The sequence below is a fragment of the Brachyistius frenatus genome, unplaced genomic scaffold (assembly GCF_029030835.1).
Source record: "Brachyistius frenatus isolate BFR_SWC_R1_liver_20210118 unplaced genomic scaffold, ASM2903083v1 Contig_20, whole genome shotgun sequence".
NCBI lineage: Eukaryota > Metazoa > Chordata > Actinopteri > Embiotocidae > Brachyistius > Brachyistius frenatus.
This window is the reverse complement of record NW_027210619.1, coordinates 751,925-762,453: the sequence shown is the minus strand read 5'-3', so window position 1 is coordinate 762,453 and position 10,529 is coordinate 751,925. Positions and strand designations below refer to the sequence as shown.

At 42.0% G+C, this 10,529-nt stretch overlaps 2 protein-coding genes across 3 annotated transcripts; one reads left to right on the top strand and one right to left on the bottom strand.

Annotated features, from left to right (window-relative positions):
* The first annotated feature begins 563 nt into the window (after positions 1-563).
* cdca3 (cell division cycle associated 3) lies at positions 564-3,068 on the top strand. The gene is made up of 6 exons (XM_069695508.1): positions 564-632; positions 969-1,119; positions 1,225-1,327; positions 1,422-2,327; positions 2,423-2,484; positions 2,627-3,068. Exons 2-6 carry the CDS (start codon positions 988-990, stop codon positions 2,717-2,719), a joined length of 1,296 nt encoding a protein of 431 aa, XP_069551609.1. The 5' UTR covers positions 564-632; positions 969-987; the 3' UTR covers positions 2,720-3,068.
* A 596-nt stretch (positions 3,069-3,664) lies between these two features.
* On the bottom strand, positions 3,665-10,237 carry gnb3a (guanine nucleotide binding protein (G protein), beta polypeptide 3a). Of its 2 annotated transcripts, none has more exons than XM_069695605.1 (9): positions 10,109-10,237; positions 6,995-7,115; positions 6,645-6,790; positions 6,293-6,365; positions 5,730-5,892; positions 5,561-5,627; positions 5,275-5,476; positions 4,972-5,188; positions 3,665-4,871 (listed from the first exon to the last, which is right to left on the bottom strand). In XM_069695605.1, the coding sequence occupies exons 2-9, from the start codon at positions 7,049-7,051 to the stop codon at positions 4,765-4,767; spliced, it is 1,032 nt and encodes a 343-aa protein (XP_069551706.1). In that variant the 5' UTR covers positions 7,052-7,115; positions 10,109-10,237; the 3' UTR covers positions 3,665-4,764. The 2 variants fall into 2 exon arrangements, with proteins under 2 accessions (XP_069551706.1, XP_069551704.1); XM_069695603.1 differs by lacking the exon at positions 10,109-10,237 and adding an exon at positions 7,193-7,310.
* Positions 10,238-10,529: the final 292 nt, after the last annotated feature.

Sequence of the window (10,529 nt, the reverse complement as noted above, 5' to 3'; positions counted from 1 at the left end):
CAGCCTTTCGTCTACCCCTTAGGATATATAGTTGATAATACGACCTATATATAATTAATATGATATAGCATACATATATGTTGTATTATTATAAACATAACCTAGCACAGAATCGCACAACATGTACTGCTTTATTGATGAAATTGTACTTTCTTGATTCCTGTTGTTCTGGGTTTTGTACCCTTCATGGTTGAAATGCACTTATTGTAAGTCGCTTTGGATAAAAGCGTCAGCTAAATTTAATGTAATGTAATGTACTTCACGGTTATTTTTTTCCTTCGGCCTCTGGTTTGATTTAAGATTAAACCAGTTTGACTCGGGATAGGCGTGTGTCAGGAGGATTTCACAACATATCATTTCATTTTTCATTTTCCCCAACAAGTGAAAAACAAGGAGGGCGTTTAATTCAAAGTTCAGCGTTCAAATGTACGCTACGCCCAGCTCCACAACGCATTTCTCTAAGCCAATCAGCACCGAGGACGTGAAGAGGAAGCGCATGCTGATTGGTCCGTTTGAAAAAAACACGCACGCCACCCAGCCATTTAAATGTTTTAAAAAGTCGTGTGTGTCTCCCGTTAAGCTCAAGGAGGTTTAGTTACACGCCTGAGCGACTGTCTTTTAACTTGTTTAAGGTAAGTAAGGAAATTATACGACTTTACTCTCACTCAAACTCACTCCAGTTAACGGTTCTCTCAATTTAAACTGATTTTAAGAATAAAATTGGGGAAACCTCACGCTAACGGAAATGGCTTTAGTTAAGATATTTTGTTGTTAGCTTGCTAGCACCCAGTCCCGTAATTAGCAGTTAACATACAAACTGTATTTAAACGGTACGTAACATTGACGTAGACTTCAATGCGTATTTGTTTTTTTTACTTCGCATGCTGTTGTGGTGTTTGTAAGTTTTTGAGAGGTTTATGTTGCTTTGGTGGACATTTTAAAGATGTATTCGTCCATTTCTGCGCCAGGTGACTTTAAAGACGCATCATGGGATTGAATGAGAGCAAAATGGTTCCGTCTGCAGCGATGAAACCAGAACCAGCCATCAAAAAGACTCAAGTCAGTCATCTGATCGACCCACGCTCTCCCTCAGCCTGCGTCAATCGGACACCCATTCAGGTAGGGTTTGGCTGTGCTGTTTACAACCAGCCAGGCAAATCAACTCTGGAGGAAGCGGTCGAAAGTGAGGATAACACAATAACATGACCCCGTTGTCTGTAATAGGTTTGTGGGCTCGTGTCCAAAACGTCTGCCGAGGAGGAATTAAGCGATCCCCGTTCACCTTATGTTGGCGTAATGCGCACCCCTGTCAGTAATGTCATGAGAGGTAAATATTATAAATATTATAAATGTATTCCTCGCTCATGAAATCTCCTGTAACATACTTCTTTTTTTTTTTTTTTTTTACATTTGTCCTTCAGTGACAGTTGGGTCCTTCGCTCACCGCCTGAGCATGCTCTTCCACGGTGAGGTTGAAGGCAAAGCCCCTGAAAACCCTCAGACACACCATGCGGAGGAGGAGAACGTCTCCAAGGGTGAAGAGCTGGCATCCACCGAGCCCCTCCTGACTCCTCAGCCGCCCCGCAAATTCGGCCCACTGGCCGAACATGCCAACCTCCTGGCCACCCCTGTGCCGCCCCCTCTGCAGAGCCTGGGTGACTCCAACCCCTTCGTCCTTCTCAAAGAGCCTCAGGTGGAGGTGGAGGCAGAAACTGAAGCGGATATTAGCCTGGAGGAGGCCGAAGAAGCAAGAGAGTCTCCTCTTCACAAGAGATTGAGCATGAGCCTGTTAACTTGCCATGAGGGAGCGACCTCATCCCAAATCTTTGCTGAAGTGCACCGTGAAAGCACCTCCTCTCCCGAGCCAAGTGTGGAGGCGGAGCCGCCCAGGGATGGCGTGGATCACTCTTATGCCCTTCCTTCCCTCATCGTTAAACCAGAGACCCCTGTTGAGCTGTCCCTTGCCAGTGAGGTTCAGGCATCCCCTACACAGCCGGAGGAAGCAGACAAACTGCCGTCTTCTGAAGAGCTCGTCAAAGAATCATCTTTACCTCCAGCATCTTCTCCATCAGAGCCACCAACTGTTCTTAGCCCAGAGCAGCCACAGGGATGCACCGGCATCCGCTGCCCCACCTTTGATTCAAAGAGCCCCAGTCAGGTGGTGTTCAAGCCACAATGGTTGGGGAAAGGCTTTGGTACCAGCGGTCTGAGAGCCAGGGGAGTGAAAGGGTACCGTGGAAAAGGAGGCTCTCCTCTCGCCGTCTGTGTGGTTGCTAAGAATGCAACCAATGAAAACAAGGGACAGTCTGGAAAACTGAAGCAGAAAGGTGTGTAAGGAAGTCTGTGCCCTCCCATTTTGTTTATTACAAGATGTTGTTGCTTAATATTTTCTCTTTTTTTATTTATTTATTAAACTCTGTAGGTACTGAAGGCCGCTCCCCACTGCAGTTCCTTAAGGAGACCAACTCGCCCAGGCGTTCTCAGGTACAAACATGCACTCACTGATAGTATTTAGGAGCGCATATCGACTCATTAAATACTCATGATCTTGCTCTCAAAAATTCATCCCAATGCAGGGTGTGAGTGTCAGTGTTTTAGGTAATGTTTTGTCTTCTTCATCTTCCAGATGAAGCTGAAGGTGTCCACCCCAGACAAGCAGAGGCTTGGACAGATGGACCGCCAGGTGCTGGCAGTGTCTCTGGATAAGGAGAACAGATGAAGCTCTGCAGTAAAGTGTACAGAATCTGTCCCTTTTTTTATTATTATATATATATGTATATATATATATCTTTTAAAACATGCTTTTATGTGTACAGTTTTCACCACCTGATTTTTGACTTGTACAATTTAGTTTCAACTGTCAGTATATAACTTGTACTGCAGTTTTCTTTCTTGTTTTACCATTGTGTAAATAAAAATGATTTGCTTCAGTTTTAAATTGTACTGGTTGTAAACTACTTTTCTGTTTTTCTTTTGCTTTCTTTAAACACCTAAATTGTAAAAATGTCTAGTTTTTATTCCTGCACAAACAATAAAAGCCTGACATTAAATATTTATTTTATGCATCTTTTGATACTATTTCTGGTCATTGTGATAAACATGGGATTAAGACATTTTGGTGCTGTTCCTGTTTCTAGATTGGCTGCAGTTAAAAATTTTTTTACAAGTTTAAATTTGTCTGGATTAAAGTGATTTAAACCCTGTTGTTGGGTCCCCAGGTTAAACTGAAAATTACCCAAACTCCTTGAGAGCTCAAAGTATCATAGAAATACTGAAACACTTCTGGTTTTACTTTCATAAACTTCAGTGTACTGGCAGATTCATGGAGCTCAGATCATTTTATTTGGAATAAGGTCTAGTTTAGCTTGAATTAGTGTTTTAAATACCTGCAACATCTGATTTAGTGCGACTGTTCTGCATCATAGCAAAGCTCCGATTCAAGAATAGAGCAAAAAACCCTTTTAAAATTTTCTCTAAAGGATTTTAAGAACCTACAATCTTTTACAGTGAAAGTAAAGTGGAATAAATTGTCAATATGACATTTTAAAAGTATTGCTTCACCAGTGTGGTCATTTAATGTTTTACTCCATATTCAGTGCAATTAAAATATGAACATGTTAACACAACTGAAGTGAGCGTGCCAGAAATGAACACTGAACATGAGTGTAATGCAGAATCTGATGTTTATTAGTTATTGCTTCACTTTGCACAGTGTGTATCCAGTGTCAGAAAAGAGGCAGTCCAAATTCTATTTAGAGCTTGGAGATTTTTTTTTTCCCTGTATGTACACAGACTGTCCTTCAAGTTTACCTGTTAGCATGCAAAGGAAAAAGTAAGCAGTTATATACACATTCAGATGTACTGCTCATATGCACACAATGGCCGTTATCATCCATATAATAACACTCGTACAAAGAGTCCTGTCCTGAGACAAATGGGTCATCCTTTTTTTTTTTGTAAGTGCTTAGCGAGCCATGAAAACCATTTTATTATCCCATCTGTCAGCTCAGCAGTTTACCCAAAGCACTTTTCAGGTCTAGCTACCAAGGGGTTGTGCCAAATAATGAGACCCAAAATCCTGGTAAATATTGTCCATCAATCACATACAAAACAACTCAAACACTAAAGTAGACATTGCAAACTTAAAACTCAGATTTTTAATTAAAATTAGGAAATGAAAAGAAGAGTAAATGTAAGCATCTAGGGAATCTACCAAAACTAAGAACAAACAACAGTCTGAAACAGGAACGTAAATGCTCATTATTCATATGACGTAACTTATGCTTCGATATAAAACACAGCATATTAGTAGAGCTTGTGTGACCTTACACAGGCTGTGACTTGACACTGTTCAATTCTATCTCATCCAGTGTGCTACCATTTCCATTTGGCAACTGTTCTCATTGGGTGATCTTTGAATTGCTGCAATAAATGTGCATATTTTATTTGACGTGAACCACAGTATAATTAACTATTGATAGGAATGATATTTTCCACCCCCTTGTCCCGTCCCCCAAAATTTCCCCATAACGTGAGAAGAAAGGTGAGAGCGCAATGTGACAAAGAGAAGACATAATCTTCACATTACAACCCCTCTCCAACATTAGATAGGACTTGGCACAATTGAAAAACCCTCTTCTCACCCTATGTGGCTATTCGTCCCTCATCCCTCCCTCCCTCAAACTCCAATTTCTTTTTATCTTTTCTATCTTTGCCCCAGCAGATGTTAACTGCTCTTTTTCTGCTCGCTGGCGAGGAGCAGCCTCAGTTCCATATCTTGAGGAAGCTGTCCCAGGATCCTGTGCAACACGCCATGCCGTCTGATGACACTCCGATGCAGCTCACCCTGTTGTCGTGACCAGCCAGCACTCCTGAGAAACATCACATGTGAGCAATTCATTGTTAAGTTTTAGATGCTTCAAAATCACCTGATAATTTAGCTTTATCTGTCTGTTTTCCATCTGTACTCACCCACTCTCTCAGCTTTAAGTGCGTCCCAGATGTTGACGTTGAAGTCGTCGTAGCCAGCCAGAAGCAGGCGCCCAGACAGGGAGGGGGCCAGGGAGGTCACCCCGCACATGATGCTGGAGTCCTGGTAGGTGATGAGCTCCTGGTCGGCTCGCATGTCGTACAGTTTACAGGTGGCATCGTCCGACCCTGTTATTACCGCGTTACCGTTGGGGAAGAACTGGTAGAAAGAGAAGTGTTTAGAAACCAGGCCGTCGTGGAGTAGAAACAGCTAAAGCTTGAGATGGAAATCCTCCTCATTCTCACCCCAATAGCGTTGATGTCACTCTCATGGCCTCCAAAGGTCTGTCTGCACTGGGCCTCCCTGATGTCCCACAGCTTGGCCGTGAAGTCACACGCCCCTGAGATGAAAAACTTGAAGTCCGGGGACACGGCCAGGGACATGCAGTCTCCCTGGTGTCCAGCAAAAATGGTCTTTTCGGTCCCCGTCTCAATGTCCCATAGTACGCTACAAGGAGATGCACCAGGGATAATGTTTATTTCAGTATTAAATACAGAGAGGGAGGTTTAATTAATCATACTACAGTCTTACCAAGTGCAGTCGCCTGAGCTGGTGATGATCTCACTGTCACTGAGGAAACGACAGCAGGACAGGTAACCTGGGCAACCAAAGACATACTATATAAGGCCCATTAAGGCAGAACAATAAAGTGAACATCCGTGACATCAAAAGACTTAATTTCCGAGCTGCGTTTTCCTACCTGTATGCGCCGCCAGCTCACGCATGACCTTGACATTCCCATCTTTGCCCTTGAGGTTGTAGATGGAGCACATGTTGTCCAGGCCGCCACAAGCAACAAGGTTTCCTGAAGGTGCATAGGCACAGGTCATCACCCACGAGGACTTCAGGGGGATGGCGTTCACCTGGGTACACAGGGAGGACAGGTGTCTTCAACCTCTGAAACCAAACACTGAATCTGAATGTACTGTAAAGGGCCTGAAAACAGAGTCCAAAATCAACTTAGTATTTTTAGTTTAAGTTACAGAATAAGTTAAATACTCATACCATCCAGATGAAACAGTGTTAAACTTTTAACTGATCATACTTACAGATGTTCTGTTAATCTTTGTTGCTTATCAAGTCATATTTAGTGTTTTAGAGAAATATTTAAGATTTTGATCCAAATTTTCGAGATCTTTAAAGAGTGAGTGTGCATGTTTATTTTGGTGTGCTTGAAGGTGAATGCACATCACGTTCAGTTTTGGCTGGAAAAACAAATAAACAGTTTCACGTTCGATACACCACTCCCTGGCTCTTTCCTACCTTGTTAGTTGTGATGCTGTCCCACACTATGAGTTTTCCATCTTGCGAGGCGCTGACACACAACCTGTTGGAGCTAAGGTCAAAATAAAAAAGTTAGAGAGAAACAAAGAAAAGGACAAGATGTGTGAAGTGTTATCTGAAATATTAATTATTGTCAGGCATAAGCTGTGTTCCTATTAATTTACCCAGTTTAAAGCAATGCATGTTCTTCATAAATATAATTCCATGTTGCATACATTGGCTCTCCTCACTCTAATTCTACTCTTTGAATGAAATAGAAACCTATCAGATCTTGGCTGTGACATTAAACAGCAGGTGTTTTCAATTTGTGTATAATATGCTGTGTACTTACTTTGAGTCAGTGGACCAGTGCATGGCATAGATCTTGGCAAGGTGACCCCTTAGTGTTTTCCTGGTCTTCAGCTGGACTCGCCCCATCACAGTGACCCCAGCTACTGCCTCCTGCAGTGTGGTGTCCTGCACCACCTTACGAGCTGCCTGGGGAGCAGACACAAACAACGCTTGGTCAGATCACCGCCACCAATGATCTAATGTGAAGAATATATAGTTATTCTGGGTGGAATAAAATTGAAGATGTCTCAGATTGCTTAAAAATGCATCATCAGGTCACAGTGAGAAGCAAAGTCACATAATATTACGAAAAGTCATGAATTCAAGAAGATACAGATCAGGCCTACTGACAGTGATCTGGTCTTTGAGACTGTCTGCCTCCTTTCGCATTTGCTCCATTTCACCCATGGCGATGGTTGTTAGGCACTGTCACCAGTGGAGACGAGGAGAGATGTCAGGGAAGCTGATAATCCTGAAATGAAGAAGAGGAGAGGTGGGGAAAGAACAAAAGCAGAATTCAGTCATAAACATTTTTTTTTAAAATCGTACCTGTATTTCCCAGTGGCAGCACTGCCCGAGCTATTACTTCATGCTTGATTTTTACCTGCACCTATCTGACCTTGTTATCCTCCCTAACGCAGGTCTCCAAGTAAGTGCTACTTTGCAAGTCAAACTGGCCCTCATCTACTTTGCAAACTTTTGTAAATACACAGGGACACACAGAGAAACCAACACGACACACCCACGCATGAATGTATGCATGCGCGCGCACACACACACACACACACACACACACACACACACACACACACACACACACACACACACACACACACACACACACACACACACACACACACACATACACAGGCAGGCTGTATGAATATTCAAGCCTGACATTAACAGTGAAAGTTTGTTCTTCAGATGATGTGACACTTGTTGAGCGCACACATCCTCACCCTGAATGTACACACAAACCAGTATATCCTGTAATAATGTCATCAGTGCATCAGCTTTTTGCCCGTTGTCTCTCATTTCACAACAAACTCGCAACACTGATAGGGGGAGTCTGTGCCATTTAACACTCCAGTGAGCTCCAACCTAATGTTGATGGCAATTGAATTTGGTAATGTCGTGATTAAATGAGCAATGTTTAGCAGTGAACCAATCTCCTAATGGTTAAACTCATACAGTGTGACAAATGCAATCAACGCACAACTGAAAAGGCACAGTCACAATCTCAAAAACAGAGTACAGAGTAGTTCCAAACGGGAAAGCAGGACACACCACTCATTTCATGGTAAAGCACCACATTGTAACTTAACCTTCACTAAAAACACCCTCCTCTCTAACACACACATGCAGATATTATAAATTGCTTCTCTTTTCTTTTGAATTGTCATGATGTCCTTTATCTTACCTTGAAAACTGAGAGGGGAATACTTGCGTGGATTTTATCGCATGTGTCCCACCAGCAATCTCTCTCTCTCTCTCTCTCTCTCTCTCTCTTTCACTATTTGAATGAGTGTTCCTCTCAAAACACATGACCAAGTGGATTTGCCTCTAATTTGTTTGAAGTGAAAAGGAGAGGAAGGGAGTGAAGGAGGGAGTGACTCGGTAAAAGAAAGAGATTTGATTTAATTGTTTGACACTGGGGTCTATCATAAGTGAATGGATGACGGCCTCAAACATGTTAAAATGAAATCAGAGTGCTGATTTATGGCATTTATTGTCGTACAGTGCTACAATGCGGGCGTGCTTCCTCAAACTGCTGATGGCTATATTGTCCCCGAAGTTGTTAACAGGGGATTTTAGGCCTTTGTTCCAGATGTGGAAATTGCTTCAGTAATGAGTGTTGTGATGAATGCTTGAGTGTTTTAGTCGTGCTATTACCCTTTTGCCATTCTGTTCCTGGGACCCTGCCATTGTTCCATGTGATTAAATGACTGCTAGGGGGTTGCTGGATAGTGAAGTGCATTAACAGATCCAGAGAGGAGAGGAGGCAGAGGGAGGGGAGGCAGGGAGTTAAGGGGGTGGAGGGTAAGAGGCGAGGCTCGAGAGTGAGTTTTAAATCCTACTGGCTGAGATTTTAAGGGAAGCCTTTTGAATCAAATCTGCTCTCATCCGATTACTGACTGCTCTTTGCATCTGGATAAGAGATAGAGAAAGGGATGGGGGGCAGATAGCGGGATGAGAATAAGGGAGGGGGCAGATGGACGAGGTGGAGTGGGACGGAGACAGTTGTGATAGTAGGAGTTGGTGAAAGGTGGAGGCTTTTTGGTGGGACTGCGCCCATGAACTTGAGTCTGACCAGTGACTGTGATGTACTACAGTTGTCATCATTACTCCAGCTGAGGGTTTTCAAAACGATTTTAGAAGATATGGCTGCTGTTTATTTGTTTAAAATGACTGACAATACAGTGATGCCTTTCATTAACAAACTTTTTATACTTTACTGTATTTTTGTAACAGCCAGTTAACAGGAGACTATCATACAGTCGGCGATATGTCAATATATTCGTGAGACGAAATACATGAAGAGATTCTGCTGTACCTTCTGCAGTGTTTTTCAGGAAATTGTGGACAATTTTGTAAATTGATAATCCGGATTTATTTATGGTAATATTAGATTTTTACATGCTTTTGAATTAATTTGGAAAGTGAAAATTCACCCTTCTTTTTGTCAGGTATTCAATTCAGTGTCACCATCACTTCAGCCATTCCTGTCCGCATATGAACAATCTCTATGAGTTTTTTGAAACTGAATTGTATCACAACATTATATATCAATATCCCAATATAATATGCATACAATAATAGAAGATTTTATCCTTACTTAGCAAGCAGAATCAGTGCTTCCAAGCATTTTTCCCTGTTCTTAAAAGTGTAAACAATTAATCTTGGATTCTTGCCTTTTACATCAAGATTAATGCGTCTAAAAAAACACAATTTAATACCGTTTTATCATGCAGATTATGACTGACAGTATTAGGATTGACACAACAAAAGGAATTTGTTTGTTACTCAGATTATCAATCCTTATGATAAAACAAGCATTTTTTGCTGATCCTATGTAAATCCCTCTACTGTTTGTGCCATAAACAAAAGATGAACACAAATAAGTGCATTAAATGTGTGTCAATATTGTTTTGGCATACCTATATTTGAACATTTTTCACATAATGTACAACATCTAAGATCACAAGTATATTGAGAGGATGCTGCTTTTCATGATTCAGAAACATTTTAACTTTTCAAATACTGAACAGTGAGAATGTCTTATCATGAAAATTCACTGAACTTCAACATTTTTGCCAAATTATAAAAGATGTTGGTGGTAACTGTCATTTCAGCTTTGAGCCTATTTTGTTCTGACCCCTCTGATCCCGAGCAGCATGGCACAACTGCACAGGAACAAAACTAAAAAGACCAAAATGTGTCAACAACATATGACCGTCTACTCACCAACAGGATACTCTTCTCAAACTGTTTTTGTAGCTCTTTAATCACTCTTCCTGCAGCGGTCTCTCTCAGGTTGTTGTCATAAGTTCAGCCTGCCTGCTACTACACTTTCCTCCGCTCATTCACTTTTGGTATCACACACAGTATGGTATTCCTCCGTCACTCACTCCGTCTACTGCTCCTATGAGGAACAGATGAGGATTGGAGGGATGAAGGGAGATCAGTGATGAAGGGATAAACCCTGGGATGGACAGAAAGAGGGGAGGGGAGGAGTGGTGGTAAAGGAGACAGAAAGGGAGAAGAGGCGGTAAGGGAAACCAAACAAGGTACAGAGCATGGCTATGGGGTCACAAGACATGAGCTGGGGTGAATCCGAATCAAAAATTAAGAGATGGAAATCATGGAGGGGAGGGGAAAGAGGATA

Excerpts from the sequence above, each read along its gene's own strand:
- cdca3 (XM_069695508.1), top strand. The coding sequence starts at position 988 with ATGGGATTGAATGAGAGCAAAATGGTTCCGTCTGCAGCGATGAAACCA. Across the intron at positions 1,120-1,224 it reads TCAATCGGACACCCATTCAG|GTTTGTGGGCTCGTGTCCAA; the intron begins GTAGGGTTTGGC and ends TGTCTGTAATAG. Across the intron at positions 2,485-2,626 it reads ACTCGCCCAGGCGTTCTCAG|ATGAAGCTGAAGGTGTCCAC; the intron begins GTACAAACATGC and ends TTCATCTTCCAG.
- gnb3a (XM_069695605.1), bottom strand. The coding sequence starts at position 7,051 with ATGGGTGAAATGGAGCAAATGCGAAAGGAGGCAGACAGTCTCAAAGAC. Across the intron at positions 5,628-5,729 it reads TGAGCTGGCGGCGCATACAG|GTTACCTGTCCTGCTGTCGT; the intron begins GTAGGAAAACGC and ends TTGGTTGCCCAG. Across the intron at positions 5,477-5,560 it reads AGCTCAGGCGACTGCACTTG|CGTACTATGGGACATTGAGA; the intron begins GTAAGACTGTAG and ends ATCTCCTTGTAG.